Source organism: Miniopterus natalensis, chromosome X, assembly GCF_054644295.1.
Source record: "Miniopterus natalensis isolate mMinNat1 chromosome X, mMinNat1.hap1, whole genome shotgun sequence".
NCBI lineage: Eukaryota > Metazoa > Chordata > Mammalia > Chiroptera > Miniopteridae > Miniopterus > Miniopterus natalensis.
This window is the reverse complement of record NC_142103.1, coordinates 13,804,454-13,823,857: the sequence shown is the minus strand read 5'-3', so window position 1 is coordinate 13,823,857 and position 19,404 is coordinate 13,804,454. Positions and strand designations below refer to the sequence as shown.

At 44.1% G+C, this 19,404-nt stretch overlaps 1 protein-coding gene across 2 annotated transcripts in view; it reads right to left on the bottom strand.

Annotated features, from left to right (window-relative positions):
- The window catches only part of TENM1 (teneurin transmembrane protein 1), a 319,040-nt gene that overhangs the window by 9,633 nt on the left and 290,003 nt on the right, over positions 1–19,404 (bottom strand). For both annotated transcript variants that reach the window (XM_087829353.1, XM_087829352.1), the window contains 3 exons: positions 12,662–12,834; positions 11,380–11,615; positions 1,727–2,023 (listed from right to left, as the gene is read on the bottom strand). In XM_087829353.1, coding sequence (XP_087685479.1) covers positions 1,727–2,023; positions 11,380–11,615; positions 12,662–12,834 — 706 coding nt within the window. The remainder of the gene's footprint in view (positions 1–1,726; positions 2,024–11,379; positions 11,616–12,661; positions 12,835–19,404) is intronic.

Below are 19,404 nucleotides of genomic sequence, written 5' to 3'. Positions count from 1 at the left end.
AAAAGAGAAACAAGAAAATGGCTTCAGAGGCTAATACTGCATGCAGGGCTGCGATGTAAGTTTTCAATAGGCTCTTTTGTTATTCCACAGACAGCCTAAAGGGAAAGTCTTCCGAGAGCCAGATGCAACTGTCCAGAGGAATTAGCTCAGCGGCCAGGGTATGGTTGGGGTTAGGAGTTTAAACCCACGCAGGTTCCCTAAAGAGAGCTGCCTATTTCACCAGCCACACGCGGGACCCATGGAAGAAGCAGTGCAAATGCAAACCCACCTCACTCCTGGAAAGGCAAGTCAGCCTGTATTCCTAGTGATCGGTGGCATCTTTTTTATACGAAGGCCATCATGATGTGCCTTGCTTATGTAAACATACCACCAGATATTTGGATGCCGTTAATTCTGTAAGAGGCCTAGCCCTTTGTAGACATTAGCAATATGATTTTGCCAGTCATTCCTGTCATTGCAATTCAAAAGATGAAAGTCCTCCTTTATAAGATTCAGATGTTCCCAAATCTATAATCTCTATTATAGATTTAATCAATTTCTTCAGCAGAAAAGGACATGGGCGAACAAAGCAGAGGACTCTCTCATTTATCCCGCCTCCCAAGTGGGGTCAGCTTTATCCCCAGTGACTGACTCTGGGGAACAGTACAATCGTTTTTATAATGACATACAACCCCTGCACGCTTTTGTTTTAAACCTTGGGGGTATATAAAAAAACGTTGGCATTGTCAGGTGCAAATAGCAAAATTTTGCCCTGTGAGCTATGAACTCTTACAACTTTTCTAAGGACTTCTGTGGGTTACCTCGTATGCATTACCCTTGACTGGTCAAGAGAAAGCTTTTTTCAATTTTCCCAGAAATTAATTCAGGACTGATAAATTCAGTTGAGTGGATAGATTTGGGAAACAAGAGACACTATCTTAGGGCATTAGGAATTGAGATGGCAGATAGAGATCAATTTCTGTGATTGTCCTCTGCTACTGATCTGGCCAGAAAGTATTTTGCTGTGTGAGGGCTGATGTTTGACAAATGGTTTCGGTGGCGGGATTAAAGTCCTTGTCTGTTCCTACCAAACAGAGGCCACGAGCTTCCATTACGGATGCTACTGGACACTCACTGCACACAAAGGACTATTACCAACGAGTCCCATTGCCACCATTCCCTCCGACAGATTGATTACTTGCGAAAATTAGTCTTCAAATGTACACTGCTAAAATTTCACTGACTATCCTAACACAGTTAGAATTCTTTATCCTCTGTGTAAGAGGCTCTTTTCCAGAGCTGAGATACATTAACACACACTTCTATAATTTTCTACCTATTTTCCTCAGTATGAGCTTTCATAAGAATAAAGATACCTTTTCAAGAGCATGACCAAATATGCTCAAATGAGGAGAAAGCTAAGCTATTATCCTGACTTCAATTTGAAATCCCTGGCAGAGTGTGGGGTTAGGGAAAGTTTTCAGTTGCAAAACAGCTTATTCTTATAGGAGATACATATCCTATATGTAATATGTATATACACACACACACATACACACACACACACACACACACACATATATACATATATATAATTTTGGTGGGGTTACTTCTACAGAGCAGAACACCCAAAACACAGACTTTTCTCTTGCCAGTCCTCATCAATGTGCCAACGTGGGTAATTAGGACCACTTTCGATATTCTCAATCAGAAACTCAGAGCTAGCTTATTTTTTCTATATACTTACCTTTTCTAAGTAGGTATAGCTCCAGATTTTCCCATCAGCCCAAGTCCTTGAAATTATTTTTCCACTCTGGTCATATTCCATTTTTTCATTCCATGTCCCTCTTTGAATAAACGTCACCAGCCCCGAAGGGGAATATGTGATGTTCACTTCATTATATCTGCTTACAGGAGACCACAGAACAGGTCGTCCGGTGTGGTCATAAAGAATTCGAAGTGTGAATTTCCGATGATCGTCATAGATCTTTCCTGTGCGTGTTATGTGATCAAAATCTATGGAGAGCAGGTTTCTGTTATGGGCCTACAAAAAAGAGACAAAAAGTACATTTGAAGCTCTGCCTTGGTTCCCCCTATCTAGTGCATTCACGATCGTAAAGCTTTTTCTGATTCTCCAGCAATGGAGTGTCTCTGGCCTGTGAATCCACATGACTTTCACCTTCCTCAGTTGCCACTGATCTTTACTGTACCCAGATGGTACAATCCCGGAGGAGTGGCTATATCTTAGCTCTTGGCATGCTCTAGAACCTTGATATAAGGTCGTTGATTGTTTTTTCCCAACCCTCAAAGGTGCTAACACAATTTTCAATAATTGTGTAATCTTATTTTATGTAAGTCAGATGCCTACTAAGGAGTGCTACTTCCTTCTCCTTGTTTACTAGTGAAGTGGCTAGAACATACAAGGGGGAATTATTTATGTGATTAGAAGTCAGAAAGAAAGAATATATTGAGCCCCATCTTAATTTATACAGACTCCCTTCTTAGGCTTCCATGTTCATCTGGGCTTAGAGTTATATTACTTCATATATATCACAGGGAAATTCAGGTTGCCTCCTCGTGATGGAACCGCACTCAGCAATATTTTCACGGAGGCCAGCAGGTAAATGTGGTAGGTGACGGTAGGTCCCCCAGTATCCGCACAGGTGGTGCCACTAAATGAAGTTAAAGCATAGAATTTAGTTCTGATGCCACATCTAGAACTAGTGTTTGGCTTTTGGTTCTGGTTCTCTGCTTGCCCGACTGCATCCTAGCACTCCTGTGTACCTCACAACCATGACGCGGTCCTAGAGAAAGCCTGATGCAGGGGATCTCAGGTGGATTCCATGAAAGACAGCACTCACTGGTGCCTGATTCCTAGGAAATTCAGCTGGGTCCACAAAAGATGACCTAACAACTAAGCGATTTAGTGAGAAAGTTGAAAAATTGGCAAGAAGGCAGCTTTTACTGGGTTTTCAAAGCAACTGGACAAATGACCTGATTTTTTCTACTCTAACTGAGCTGAAGAGGACTCTGAAAGAGGGGAGCTTTGCAGGAAGGGTAGGTGGAAAGCCAAGGGGAGGGACTTTAAAATGTATTTTATTTATTTTAGTTCAGTTCCGTTTTAGTTTTAGTGAGTTTTTTGCTTTGTTTTATTACTTTTTCTTTTGAAAGAGTCGGACTCACAAGAAGTTGCAAAAATGGTACAAAGTCACCATGTACCCTTCACCCAGCTTTCAGGGAACAGGTTTCTAGTTCGGCTGGAGGGAGTCCAAGGCAAGGAACCAAGGCAAAAATAAAAAAAGAAGAGACTTTTAGACGTGTCAACAGCAGTGGCCCAGAGGTCAGGAGACATTGAGTTAGCTGCTTGTCTGTGCACCAGTCATGTCTTCTATCAGGGCCTTGGTTTCCTTATTTGTGAAACGGGAGTGACATAACCACCTCACACCACGGAGTTGTGCTAAGAATGAAATGAGATTACATAAACAGGTACCTGGTGAGGTGTAAAAATAGTATTAGTAATCGTTATTTTTAGAATATAATTACTTTTCTAATTTTAATTGGACTTTTGAATGGGCCCATGTGTCAAATTCCAAGGCGATTGTAGTTTGGTGTACCAGGTTTATATCTGTAGGAACTGTCAACATGATCCCGAACACAATGTTAAATATCAGGTTAATGAGTTAGGGGGGAAAAACCAACATTAGGGTTTGACTGCATTAATCATAGTCAGACTAAACGGATTCATTAGCTATTCAACTAAACTTTTATGATCAAGGATTCCTTTAAATATCTGAAAGCCATGCACCATGTCCCCAGAAAAATGCACATAAGCACATACATGATTTGTAATAAAATCTCAAAGGTCCTCTGAAACCCAAACATGAAACCACAACGAGTCTCAAGAGTCTAATTTCAAAATCCCAGTTCAGAAAGAGTTTAAAAATTATTTTTAAATTGAGATATAATTGATATATAACATTATATTAGCTTCAGGTGTACAATATAATGATTTAATATTTGTATACATTGCAAAATGATCACAATAAGTCTGGTTAACATTTTTTTTGTGTGATGAGAATTTTTAAGATCTGCTCTCTTAGCAAGTTTCAAATATACAATATAGTATTGCTAACTATAGTCACCATGCTGTACATTACAACCTTGGGACTTGCATATTTTATAACCTGTAGTTTGTGCCTTCGACCCCCCTTCACCCACTTTGCCCGCCCCTGACCCCCCTGCCTCTAGCAACTGCCAATCTGTTCTCTGTTTCTATGAGTTCAGCTTTTTGTTTTGTGTTTTTATATTCCACATAAAAGTGAGATCCAGAAAGTGTTTTTATCTTTGTGGCCTGCGTGACTGTAAAGCCAACATTCTCATTTCAGACTCTGGTCTTCCCTTGCTCAGTAATCTTGTGTAGTTTGCTTTTAAAAATAAATTCCTTAACCCCCCACCCCACCCCAGACTATAAAAGTAATACTTTTTCATAGCAGAGGAATTGGAGAATATAGAAATATACAAAGAAAATAATTACCTATAATCCCACCCTCCAATGCGAATCACTGCTAATAGTTTGCTGCATTTCATTCCATTTATCCTACTTTTTCCTTTTGCATAATCTGTGTCCATACATTTAAAGAAGACAACTAGGATTGTACTTAAAGTTTTATGTCCTACTTTTTCAGCTAATGTTTTATCTTGAGCATCCCTTGTGTTATTAAATATTCTTAAAATGTGGATTTTAATGGTTGCATAATATCTTCCTACACAATAAACATTTATTTATTCTTTCTCCTATTCTTGGAAATTAGAGTTTTTGTTTTCCACTTTCCCTTCATATCTCATACTTTGTTGAGCATTTTTGTAAATAAATATTTCCTTAGTAAACCAAAATTACTGGTGCAAATGAAAAGAACATATTAAAGACTCCTGATGCAATTTGAGATATTACTTTATAGTGCACAATAGTTGTGCAAATTTATGCCACCATTCACTAATACTGGGAGGATCCATCTCATTCCATCCTTACCAGCACCAAGTATTGTCATTGTTAGCAAACTCTTCTCAACGTGAGAGTGGGAAAGTGGTATGTTACTGTGGTTTAAATGTGCATTTATTTGATTACTAGTGATGCTGAACCCCTCTTAACGTCTACTGGCCCACATGTATGTCTTCTATGAATTGTCTGCCCATTTTTTTATTAGGGTGTGGCACTTCGCTTTTTAAAACATCTTTTGGTTTCAGTTTCTTCATCAACCAACTGAGGCTAATGATATTTGCCCTTAATTTTGAGCTTCTGCAAAAATAGAACCTCCCACATGTTCCATGTCATGAGTTCTATCCAGAAGACTAGTGATTAGACACTCAAATTATTTACAAGGAAGTGCTGTTAGTCTCAGGGGTAAGTCTAATTCAGGGAAAAGAGCCACAGATTGGGAATCGTGACTCTTTAAACCATCTGTAGCCAATGCATACAGAGTCATCGGGCATAAATATTTAGTAACCCACTGTACAACCCAAAAGGTGACAGAGAAGCACATATTTTCTTTCTTTTGATACGCAGGGCTTGGAAACCTACATCAGACCAGGTGCTCTTTCTTCAACTACCTTTCCTGTGGTTTTATAGCCACATATCTCTAACTGTAATACCGTTCATTTACAATAGCTGTAAAATATCCATGTACTCCCAGAGACGGTTGTAACGGTTACAATTTATGTTATAATGATAGTTAAAGAGCCAAAGTAACAAGTGATTTCCAGTTCAACTAAATTTGTGGTTTTATTTGTCTGACAGATTAAGTTTATAACTCAAGAACACATTTCTTAATAAAGTCATTACAGCTACACAGGCAGGGATCACTGTTCAAAATCCACCGTAAAGCAGGCAGAGCAAAACTGGGCCTGATGTTCTTACTCGGCCTGTCAGGACTCCAGCAAGCAAGCTTCTCTTTCTGGAGAATGTACTCTCCTATTCAGATGTTGCTGAAACACTAGTTTCAAAGTCACTTTTGGAAGGTAATGTAAAATTCGGCTAAGACCTAAAAGGGGATGAAAGAATTGAAGATGCCACAGAATTCTCCTTCCCACCCTCTGCCCCAGTGAGCCTCTTGTGGAAACCACATGTGAGGAGGCTGGGAAGAAGGCTTTTCCAGGTGAGCTCTCCCATCCTCCATACTGAGTGCTATGTGCCTCCAGCCTCTACGGCAGGACTCAGAACTAGGCTGATTGCCTCTGACTGCTGGGGTCATGAGCAAGGTTGAGAAAACTCCACGTTCATACAAGCACTTGTTTGCCTGAAAGGCAATAATAGCCCTTGACCTAAGTGTGGACCATCCATCCTCTTTCCACTCTTACTCCAAACAGTTTACATCAATCCTTGCCCTGGAAAACCGAAGGGCAAAGAGAGGGTTGACATTTGGGAGCAGCTCCAAGCTAAAATGGGCCTCTTCGGACAGGTTGCACATTGAACAAGACCTTTGAGTGTGGCAAATAACGAGCTATACATTGGGGTAAGAAAGCTGGACTTGATAATTTTCTTTAATAGGAGAAATATCTATGCTTTAATATATCTTTTGGTTTCCTTTGCGTTTTTTCAGCTTTGCTAAGGAGAAGTAAGGAGAAGGGCTTGCTTTTGGTTCATACTTAGACCAGAGAGGAAAAAGGGAAGAGGGTGCCCTGGGGTCATGGACTGTGCTGCCAGCAGAAATCAAAGAGCCCGTGAAGTGTTGGTACCGGGTGGAGCTCTGAAGACTGTCCTTTGCTTCCCCTCTGAGCCTTTACTTGCTCTTTCCCAGGAGTTCCTGTTTTAATTGCTTAAGAGAAAGTCCTCTCAGCCCTTCCAATTTGAGACTCATTCAGTGAGTAGGATAAAGATACATCTGGTTGACCTCCAGGCAACTGCTGATATTTGTCTCTTCTTGGCCTATTCCATTGGTTTTCTTCCTGTTAATCTGGTTTTGTGTCAGTTTTATGATTAGTCCGGATGAAAGAACCTAAGAAGGGGAGCGGGAAGAATTCTCCCCCTCTCCAACACAATGCACATAAGCAAGGCCTCAGTGAACGCTGGTTGCTATAATTATGATAATGATAATAATAGTACTGATAGTAGAGATTGCACAGCCCACATCCCTCATTTTATAGATGCAAAATGGTGTAAACTAATGGGCGTACCCGTCCTTCCTCAAAAGCTTACTCATTCCTCTGAAGGGGAGCAGAATCTGCCACCCCAAATAATCTCTTTGGCACAAGGATTACTTTCGGATGATGACTGAAGAAACAGCAGACACAGGGAAACCTCTGAAAGTGGAGCAGAAGTGCCCTGGCCCAGCAAAGGCATCTTCTGAGGATGGAGGCAGATGTTGGAATCCTCTTGGCTGCCTCCCCGATTCCCCCTCCTCTGTCAGCCTGAGACCCTCTGTTTCTACTGGGCTTCTTTCCCCTTTCAGAGGTCAGGCCACATATGAACATTCACATGTTGCATTTGAAAGCCAACTTCCCCCACTCTCAGTTATCTGTGAGCAGAAAAAGGGTAAACTGTCAGGGTTTTAGATGGGCCTTTGCTCCATTTTGCTCATAAACACATAATCATCTTAGTTATTTTTATGACTTTGGTTTGAAGTGCTAAGCTTCCTGGAGATTTTATATATATCTATATACATATCTACATATCTATCTATCTATCTATCTATCTATCTATCTATCTATCTATCTATATCTCTTTCTCTCTCTCCTCTCTCTCTCTCTATATATATATATATATATATGTATATATAGATAGATAAATATATATATTAAGGAGACTGCAGTTCTAGAGTTTTGCTGTAACCTCACATCTCGGTCTGCAACATTCGTAAAGAGCTCCAGGATCCACTGCTGGGATAAGTCTCACATAACAGCATTATTACCCACAGACGTGGCAAGGTGCAATCTGGATAAAGTTCCTAAACCAGTTTGCTTTTGGTGAACGTCCAATTCTTTTATGACTGCCTCTACTGTTATCTGTATTCTAATTTCCCTATTGTCCAGGGAAATGTATTTATGGGGACAGACTGATGCAGCAGATGAGGGGAAGCCTGGACTGGATGGAAAAGTACTTTGCAAGGAAGATGATTCCAACACAGCTCAGGTTGGGGAAAATGGATTTTTAAAAGAAATGAAATTTCAGGATGTTAATGTGATTTATCTCAGTGAATGAGGCTGGTGCACCGTGGCCCAGAGTAACAAATCTTTCGCCTGCTCAGGCTGAGCAGGATATCACGTTTCCCAGCAGTGTGCCTCCTTCACCTTGAAAGAGACCCTGATTTTTGTATGAAAAAAATAACCACCGATCACTGGAGAAAAGCAACTCTTGTTGCTTTATCTTCAACAGAGGCCTATCCTTTTCTGATGTTTTTCTTTCCAGCTAGAAGGTCTGCGGTGGATGTGATAGGTAGCTTTCTGGGACATTTGATGTCCACCGTCTTACCAAGTGAGCCCTTCGATGAACCTGGCATTTTGCGCGTGAATCATTAGTGGTTTATGACCTGCTGCCCCAGCGCATTTGCAAATTACAGCCACTCCTTTGTGTGGTTTTTCAAAGAGGAGCCTTATTTCCCCCAGGACAGCAGGGATTTGTACGTTGTGTGACCATCTGAATGTGGTCTTGTGGCTCAAGAGCTCTGCGACCCCGACATGCCCTCACCGTGAAATAACAGCTCCACCGGGAGAAAGAAATGGTTCAGTCGAAGGTCTCGAGGTACCCGAGGGCATCAGAGAGACTTATTTTTTACATGTGTGCTTACAGGGGGTCACTGCATACCTGGCCCAGAAAAAAGTGCCATTTCATGTGTCATCACCTTGCCCCTTGAAAGCTACCAGGAGTGAAGGGGCACCATCTCTGAAAAACTAGCCAGTAGGAAAAGAGGATTTGCCCTGTCCAAACTGGATCGACACCTACCTTTTGGGAACGTATTCATTCCACTAAATCAGATATGCCTAATCTAGGGAAACTGAGGCAGCAGTACAAACCAAAAGACTTGAGGATGGAGAAAGCAGGTAAGAATGAACCGGTTAAACAGCTTCCCTCGTCCTCTTGCCTCCTTCACACTTTGTCTGCCTGGAGGCCAGCCAGTTAGCCCGGCACCACCCATGCTTGCCAGTACATTAGAGTAGATTATTTGTCTTTTTTTTTGTCAGCATTGAAATGAGGAGTCAGGCCCTGCCAAGGTGGCTCCACGGAGTGGGGCAATGATTTGTAGATGAATTATTTTAAGGAGCAAGGCAGCACAGCATGATGTAGTGGAAAGAGTGTTGTACTAGGCGAACACCTGCATTTTAGTGCTGGCTCTGCTCCTTAATAGCTGTTTGACTTTGGGCAAATCACTTAACCTCTCTGGGCCTTAGTCTCTGTATCTCTATAAATCGGGAATAACAACAACTGATGGTTGTGGTGGTCAAATAAAATCCTGGCTCTGAAAGCATTTTGTTAACTCTAAGGCACTAACCATAAGTAAAAGATCGCTATTGTTAGATTCCTAGGGACACGCACAGTAACACCACTTAGCCAATAAGGGGCTCCAGTCTCCAGTCCCAGGACCTCAGGAAGTACCCTAGAGGTCACATAGAGGAGAAGGCCCCGAGTCTGTTGCCCTTATAAGCCATTCCATAAATCCACTCAACTCTCCCACAAGATGGGAAACGGGTCAACTATAAATAGTCTTAACTAAATAACACTTCACTCTACTCGTTAACAGCAAAGAACTCCCAAATGTTTTATGACCATTAGTTTCTCAACAGTAAGAACAATTTGGGATATGAGGTGTAAATTACGGCTTCTAGTCTTTCTCCATTATCTGTATACACGGAGGGGCAAAAACAGGGTCGGTTATCTTAGAACGTGGACAATCCCAAAGTTACACAGTACAGGATGGGTAATCCTAAAGAATGGAAAAGTCCAGTCACATAGTGTGTGATTTGGTTCACAATGTTTTATCAAGGCTCCAAGCTGGGGGAGGCACTAAGAGATCATTTATTCAATATAATTTTTCTATTTTGAACCCATGAGGTTGATAAGCCATATGTAGATAATTCTTTTCTCTAGTATATTTTCATTTCACAGGTGAAGAAAATAAAGGCATTTCTTAAGTCACTTCTAAAACTGGTAGCAAGGCCAGGTCATCTAACTCCCCCATCCAGGGTTCTTCCCAGGAGCTGCCATTTCTAGAACCCTGATAGAAACCCTCACTGTTACCCCACACAAAGAAGTCCGATTACTTGGACTGGCTTCACTTCTCAGGTCAGTGGCATATCTGGTAAATATTCTGCTAGAGACCGGTTGATAGAATCAAAACATACAGATCGATTTGTGCATGTAGACAACTTTAGTGGCTGTACCAAAAAAACACCAATAGAACTGATTGGAAAGAGAGCATTGTCATAGATGCTTTTGTCCACATCAAACCAGGAGACTGGTTTGACTGCTCACTGGAGTGGGGTGGTTACTATTGCATTTCCACAGCCTGAAGGTTACCACATTTTCACTTGGAGTGAATTCTGGCTGTGAGCGAAGAAAATGCAAGCAGTCCAGGTAGCCCAGGATGACACAGGTGCTCAAAGGAGGCCTGGCCTCAGTAGTGAGTGATGATTTCCCTCCGGCTGGCAGTTGCTTTGGGGCTGCTATTGAATGTTACTATATTTGGAAAGTTGGTCACATCATCCGAACATTGGTTAATGTTTCAGAAGGGACAGGCAGACAGTTCTGTGGTGTTTGTAGGCTTTGTGCTGTGCAGAAAGGCAGTTGAGACTGAGAGAGCTCTGGTTAGCAGTGAACTGTGCTTGGTAAGGACCCGAAAACTCCCAAATCTTTAATTAGCCCCAGGCAGTTCTCTCTCAGCCCAACCTCTGCATTAGTCCTTTATCCCTCTGGGCCTTCATACGTCTGTATTCACGGCAACGACATCATTCACTGACTTTCTCTTTTATCCTGCCTTTGTCCAAATGCCGCCTTGTGTCTCTCATCCTTCTGTGTGTACCTGCCTGGTCTTTCCAAATAAAGTATAAACTACACAAAAAATGGAAACTGGGTCAACCTGATGGGCCTGACAACCATCTCCAGGGCATGCCGTGAGGGATTCTGGAGAGCCGCCTGACGGAACACATTTCTCCACCCAGACTTTCTCGGTGCCTGAAATTGCTACTATGAGAGCACTTTAGCCGGCTAATGACAAAGAAAGCTCCTATTAGAATGTTCATTTAAGGATCCTGAAACATTATCAGCCATTAGCACCCCCTCTCGAATCAGTATATCATATAAGTTAGCCACCTAGAAAAGCTTTGGAGAAATGGGACTTCAGATGAGGGAAGCTCTGCAGCTTTCAAGCATAAAACGACCAGTTCTCTATCTTGCATAAGGTCAAGCCTTACCCTCAGTCTCCTTTCAAAAGCCGAAACATTGCCTTTGTTTTGCTCCTTCCGCTGCCGCCACTCGATGAGGTTTGCATTGTGCTCTCCGGGCAGCGAGATGTTGCATTTGCCCAGGGTGGGGTTGACCGCCCCGGCCAGGATGTGCGGCTCTGAGCTGAGGCTGATCTCCATGCCACTGGCAAAGGTGACACGCAGGGAGCCGTCTGGACTCACCCGATATGTGCTTTGGGTATTTTCTGAAGACAGAGGAGGAAAGGAGGAAGAGGGGCAGGAAAGAAAAGAAAAGGGCAGGAAGCAGAGGAGAGACAAGTTTAGCTTTAGGAGGCAAGTTTGGGAACAGAGGAGCAGGTGGGGCGCTGTGGGCCCGGCTGCCTTCTGGGCTAGACGGCCACTCCGACAGGCAGATGCGCCCTCTGTTCATTTAGGTCTTGTTATTTTCACAGCTGGGGTAGCTCGTGCCTTGGATAAAAGACGCCTGGCGAATCCTGCAGGCTGTTTTGGTTTTTCTTCTTTCTCCCTTCTAAAGATTTCCCTCACACACTCCCTTTCTGACTTGGTGGGTCGGCCCCCTCAGTTTCATATGCTGGGAGCTACTATGAGAAGGGAATCAAGTTCGACTGGGGGCACCCACGCAGTTGCTGCACCTGACAAAGCAATGACACTGACAGAGGTTGCCACGGATCCTTCGGAGTGGATCTGAACACCGGGCGGTTCTGTGTCTGGCCCCGCGACCTAACAGCAGAATGAGTCCTTAATGATCGGACGGAGAGAACTGGTTCATGTATCCAGTTCCCCTTCAGCCTCCAAAACATTCCTTCCAAGTCCAACACCCTTCCTTCCCTTCTACCCCTCTCCTCTCCTGTTTTACTTCCACTCTCTCTTACTTTCCTCTCTTTAAATAGAATGAGCCCTCCATTCTCCCATTTCTCTTATATTCCTTCTTATTCCCTCATGTCAGCACGGATCTTGACTGCTAATCTCGCACGGGGCGCAGGCTCCGTTTCTCCGTTGTAACCCCTTCAGTGCCTGAAAGAGCTTTACGCACAGCTGGGTGAGGGTTTGGCAAGGATGGAAACTCATGACTGCCACAGAGCTGTGGCTCAAGGTCGCTGTGTGAACTTGTGCAAGGGGTGATCCTGACTGGGTTTCAGCCTCCAGAGCCGAAAAATAGGGAGAAGAGAGAAGATGCCATCTTCTCACACAGAACTGAAATCTACTTATGCTAAGGGCAGAAGTTAAGATAGGTGCTATTACGGCCAGGCAAAGTTAGAAGCAGTCTTACCTTGTTTTAAAATATATATGGTAGTAGTTGCTGTCAAGTTGGTTGACATGAGGACATTTTCACGGTTGGAAGTATCCAGCTCCACTTTTGTCAGCTTCTCCAGGTCACTGTGGAAGCTGCTGACCTCTCCAGTGGGAAATGTTGCATTGGTCAGATGTCCCTCAGGGTCATACCTGAGGAATGGAACCAGTGTCAGCTTTGAAGGCTCTTGGCAGTGATAACAGGCCTTTGCAAAATGAAACTCACTTGGCAGCTAATGCAGTTTAACTCTGAGTGCTAACAAGTATTATTAACCTTGTTCAATAAGAAGAAAAAGGTCAGAGAGATGATTAATCAAACGAAGGTATTTTTTTGCAGCTTCTGAATTCTTGATGACTTCCTTGAGCTGTGCTGTTTTACAGAAAAAAATATATCTGGTAATGAATCACCAGGGTGGAAAACTGATTTATGAATCATGTCCCGCTGCGCGCAATGTTGCAGGGCAGCCTCCCTTTTGCAATTTGGGTTGATCCCATTAGATGTGATGGATGACACAACCCAGCAGAGGGTGCTGTTGGCAAAGGAAACGGAGGCACAAACGAGGGCCCAAAGGCTGAGAAGGCCAATAAACTGACTGCATTGTGATAGGAAAATTATATTTGCTGCCGTTTAAATTGCCAAATTTGAAATGAATGAATCATTCTTCCAACAAAATGAACAAGCACAGAAGATAATGGAAGCATGTTCATTAGAACATTCTGGAGCCCCCTGATCTCAGTGTCACTTAATTTTTTTATCTTTTTAGAGTATAGCACATAATGCGTTGTAATTTGCTTATATGGGTAAGAGAAAAAAAATAATTACCTGGGATAATAGGCAATAACCTATATCTAGAAATATAGTCTAGTGAGTTTACTTTAAAAAAAAATCAGAATTATTGGCAATCTCACTGTCCTCCAAATGAAAACTGCTTCCCTGAAGGCTTTTGATGTGGAGCTGTTCTTTTATTGCCAATAGAACCATGAAAAATAAACACTTCATTAAAAGTAAAGGCATGCACTTGGAAACCCATTACTGTTTTCTTTTCAAGCTGCAAATTACAAAATATTTAAGCACTTTTATTTGCTTTTAAAATGTTAAACAATTATATTCTTTTTACCCAAACTGAACAGGATACAGCCTGGACACAATGGTGGAGTTTGGTTCCGCTACCTCCTCCCTCAACAATTATGCAAAAGGATAGTGATTCAGTGTTAATCCACTCAGTTTTCAAGAACTCAGCCTAGATAGTTGCTCATATTTTAAAACCAGGAGATCTCGGTTTGATTCCCAGGCAAGGCATATGCCAGGTTGCGGGCTCGATCCCCAGTGGGGGGCGTGCAGGAGGCAGCCGATCAATGACTCTCTCTCATCACTGATGTTTCTATCTCTCTCTCTCCCTCTCTCTGAAATCAATAAAGACATATTTCAAAAAATAAAAGTCATGTATGCAAATAAAAATAATCAGATAAGTCATCTGACATCATAGATGTGCCAAGCCCTAGTAGTTTAATCGGATGCAACCTTTGTTTAAGTGGATTTCAGACAGAATGGTTGTTGGTGTGTTGCTACTATACAGCTAAGGCCTCATTATCAAGGAGAGGCCAAAAGGTGCTGCTTGGGCCTGGGGTTAATGGCAAAATCCTCCGGCCCGCTCAGCCTGTTTGCCCATGGCCTGCTCTGGGGCTCTGTGGTTACAAGAAGCAGGTCCCTGATGAGAAAGGGGCATGGAAGGGCTGGAACACTTAGCATAGCCAAATCTTGTCTGCCCGATCTTTCCTGTCGGAGAAGAAAATGACATCCAGCCTTGATTCTCCCAAGGTACCGAGCTGCTTTTCCCTGCAGGGAGGAGTTTCGAGGCAGCAGATAGAAGGGAGCTGCTGCAGGCCTGCCTGGCGAGGGAGACTGTGGCCCCACCGCCTGGATTATGCAGGCAGTGTCTCTTTTTCACAATCATGGCTAGCACCTCTGGTGTCCCTTTCCTGATTTCTAAGAGGTTTCCTCACCTTCTGCAAGGTCATTCTTCATCATTTCTCCAGGAAATTTAACCTAAGATGCTATGCATGCACGTTCCCACTGGGCTCTGCAGCTTGGGGCAGTTTCCTTCTTTCCCAGTCACTCAGCCCCTTATTTTAAAGCGAGATTTCATCTAAAGGGGAGGGTCGTGCTTGGGTCCACTCCTCAGGGCAAGAAGACTAAGATCAGGTGCCAACTGCACCATCCAGGAGCAGAGGTACAAGGGCCCTAAATTCCAACAAACCTTAGCAGTGGCCTGTGGATAAATCCGGTTTCCTACCCTCTGCCCCCCACACCTTTTAAACTCAGTCACAGATGCTCTTTGTCTGAGATTATACATTTTAAAGTTTATTCCCAAGAGCACAGTCGTGTTCCCACATATTCTGGTCCCATGCCCACTCCCCAAATTGACGGGAATATGTTGGGAAAGGAAAGCTAAGCACTCCTGGGTAAAACTGTAATTACTTGGATAGATCTAGCTGGGAGGCTGCCGCCTGGCCCTTTTCTGGTGAGGGAGGCAATGGTGTGAGGATCAGGTAGAATTTTTCACAGTCTTGCCCAGTCACTGGGGAGCCAGACAGTTATATTGCCTGATTTCGTTGCTGTGGCTGGATAGGCTTCCTTATTTGAAAGTGCACATTTGACTTTAACTCTATCGTAAACAAAGCACTCTACCTGGAGGGCATTATGCTAACTGAAATAAGTCAGACAGAAAAAGACAAATACTGGATGATCTCACTTATATGTGGACTCTAAAACAACAACAACAAAACCCCCAAATAAAAAAATCCTGCGCACACCAAACTCAGAAAAGGAGATTAGATTTATGGTTACTAGAGGCAGGGGCTGGGGCTGGGGGAAATGGAGGAAGGTGGTCAAAAGTACAAACTTCCAGTTATAAGATAAATAAGCCCTGCTCTGGCCGGATGACTCAGTTGGTTGGAGCTTCATTCTATACACCAAAAGGGTGGCTCGTTTGATTCCCAGTCAGGCCACGTACCCAGGTTGTGGGTTTGATCGCCAGTCGGGGTAAGTGTAGGAGGCAACTGATAGATATTTCTCTCTCACATTGATGCTTCTTTTCTCTCTCTCCTCCTCTTCCTCTCTCTAAAAAAATCAATAAAGACATATCCTAGGGTAAGGATTAAAAAAAAGATAAGTACATCATGGGGATGTAATATACAACATGATGACAGCAGTTGACACTGCTGTGCGGTGCATATATAAAAGTTGCCAAGAGGGTAAATCCTAAAACTTCTCATCAAGAGGGGAAAAAACCCATTTTTTTCTTTTCTTACTTTTTGTATGTATATAACATGATGAATGTTAGCTAAACTTATTGTGGTAATCGTTTCATAATAAATGTAAGTCAAGAAATGCTGTATGCCTGAAAATTATACAATACTGTATGTTATATCGCAATAAAACTGAAGGAAAATAAACAAACAAAAAACACCCAATGCCGTCTACTCCTCCACACATGCACCCCAATTCTGCTCATCACAGTCAAAGCAATCGCATTTGCTGGTCTCTACAGTGCGGTGTCTCTCAGGTACTCAATCATTGGTATGACCCTCAGTCAAAACATACAGACTCACCTCTCTTCTGTGGGGTTATTTCCAAAGGAAAAGTGACAGGCAGATCCCACAACTTTGGAAGGGTCGCTCAAAAGTAGATAAGAAATAACGGGAGCCTTTGATTTCCTATGGCTTGCTTGAGGTCCCCCGTCCCCCACCCCCACTCCATCACAGGGGAATGCGTGTTTGCAGGTGGAATATCTAAGAAACAAGTTTAATCAAAATCTCTTATGCTGTGTGTTTCCCTTTGGGGCCTGCACCCTTTGGTACACAGAGTAAGTACGAGCCAACAGGCCGCCACTGATCCCCTCAGGCCAGGAGTTGCACTTGCTTAACCAGGCCTGCAGGTTCCGGCTGGGAAACTGTGGCATCGGGCAATGACTGCGGCCTTCGTGGTGATCAGAAGTGGGTTTGGCGAGAGGAGATGCCATCAAGTCGTCCCTTCCTGTCCTGATTTTAGAGACTTCCACCGTGTGCATGCACACACACGTCCCTGCGAAGCAAAAGCACCTGTGGAGGAAACTCAGAACTCATTCTTGGCCAGGAGGGGCAGAGAGCTTAGTCAGGGAGATGACATGTATATATTATGGGAAGTGTATTCGGTCTGATATTGTCTCCTAAGGGACAGCTCCTCCTTTCCCTTGAGGACAATTTAAGCCAGGGCTCAATCATGCCGAGTAAAAACTAGAAGCACCTCCACCTTTGCTTTCAGGAAAAAAATGGAAGATGACAGAAGAAAAATTCATTACTTATTTTTAAAGATGGAAACAACCCTCCTTACCCTCTCATGCCAGAAACCTGAGCCACCTAGTAAACACTCTTTCAGAAACACCAGGTTCCCTTTCCTCACCAGTCACTTCATTGGGCTTCCTATGATTCAGCTCCAAGTCCATAACGCCCTTTTAGCTTCATTTGTTCAGTGTTCAATAAGTATCAGTCTTGCGCCAGGTACAGGGGATACAGTGCCGAATGAAACTCAAAGAATAGTGGGGCAGCTAGTTACATACACGAATCACTCTAATGCCAGAATATTGCCATGTGCTTCTGTAAACAAGGTGCTAGGTCAAGCAGAAGAGGAGAAGGAGGAGGTATGTGAAGCCTGGAAGGGAGGCAGAGATCAAGCCCTGGCTAGGTCGAGGCTGGGGAGGGAAGCAGGAGATAAGGCTGGAGATGCAGGTTGGAATGGGAGTAGCAGGCCCCCGAGGAAAGCAGGTAGTCAGCAGACAAAGGAGAGACATAGGAAAATATTTTCAGGGGCAGAACAGGGTGATTCCAGCAGTGCTTTGGTGGCAGGGAATCTTGAAAGGGGAGATACGAAGCAGGAAGCCTGTTGGGAGGCCGCAGCCGCAATCTGCGCGAGAGAAGACGCTGGATTTCTGCCTTTATTAAATATATTGTGGTTGCCCATCGGTGGGGCTTGTTTTCCTTACTCGGCTGTAAAGTCTCAAATCTTTCGAGGGAGGGCACAGTGCCCCATTCATCTCTGCATTCTCGGGGTCTGGCACAGAGATTGGCACTGTGGATACTTGTTGAATGAGTGAAATAAAAGAGGCTGCTAGTGAAAACGGAGAGGATGGGTGGGTATGAGAGCCAGTGTGGTTAGAGAACAGACAGAGCCATCTCCGGTGGTGTCGAGAGGCCGGGTTCAGCTTACACAGATGCGCTGTGCCATGCAGCTCATCTTCCCCACTGGCCTCTGAAAGCTTTTTTGGCCAGCGGCCTCTCTTCCTTCTGTTCGCTCCCTGTCTCTGTTGCAATTCTGCCCATTCTTGATCCTCGCCGAGGGCATAAAGCACAAAGGCAGGTAGGTGACTGCACAAAGGTGGTGCCCGTCCCCAGAGGCTCTGTGGAGCGGTTGGCCATTCTGTGTTTGTCTCGCTTAATCGAAATCCTTTGCCCACCAAGAGGCAGGGGCCGGACCACCTGGTGCGTCAGTCCCTTCCCTATGCCGAGATTCTAGAAAGCACTGGAAACATTCTGATGTGTTTGGACTGGCCATTCATTTACGTAACCAGTTCTGCATGGGGCTCACATCCCATGCCTGGGCCAGCATCTCACGCAGAGACGTGGTTTGCTTACCTGGTCTCCCACCCCTGCCCCTTTTTAATCTTCTCAGGGAGGAGAGAGAATCCCTCATTAGCCATCTTCCATAAAACTGAGCATCTGTAAAACAGCCTAGAGCGATTTAGAGGGCTTTTCCAAGTTGTCAGTGAATGGCGTTATTTTTTTTTGGGGGGGGGGGGTTTGCAGCGGGGGGAGGGTAGATATGCTAACAAAGCTCAGAGATGGAGAGAGTAGAAGAGCAGGGATCAAGAGGTCATGCACATGCACAGCCTCCTTCGAGTGGAGGGCTCCCGCAAAGGGCAAGGGCCTGAGGAGCTGTCAGCTTAGCTGGGCCCGCAGCAGGGCCGCAACTGACACGCTTGTGGCCTTGGTCTGGGACCTTTTCAGATTCGTAGAGCAGAAGCCTCTGCCAAGGAACTGCTTGGGACACAAGCAAGGGCACCCTGGCTACTCTTGCAGCTTCGTGGGCAAAGAAGGCTTGCCTGCCATGTGAGCAGCCGGGCCCCTCCCTCAGACCTCAACCGTGGCAGGGCCATTGCGATTAGGAGCCCGCCAGCCCCTGGGCCAGAACCCCTGTCTCCTTCGGCCAATATTCCTGCCTTGACAGTCACCTCCCTATTAGCCGTTTCTCTGTGGTCAGCTTTTCCCCTGACACTCAGGACATTGAGGGGCAGCCAAGCATCAAGTACTAATACTTGGGGTGTGCAATTTTGATCCTGGTCCAAGTCAAACGGAATTATGAAAATCAATGGACTATTTAAACAACAGCACACAATACAAGCCCACATTCTACCACGGCACGAGATGCATTTTAAAACCCCATGTGGATTGAGCAGCGTTCACGGTCATCTGTGTCATTTCTCCTCTCCGTCGCTGCAGATCGTGGAAAGCTGAATGGATTACTGGTTCAGCTACCTTTCCATAGCAGCCCTCCATCCTGCCGAATTTTGCTTCTGTTCCCCTTTCTCTTTTTCTGTGTCTCATCTCAGAACAGAAATTCTATTTCCACCTTGGCAAACCATTTGTCCCCTTTGGCCACAGAAGGCAGCCTCCCTCTCACCTCAGGGA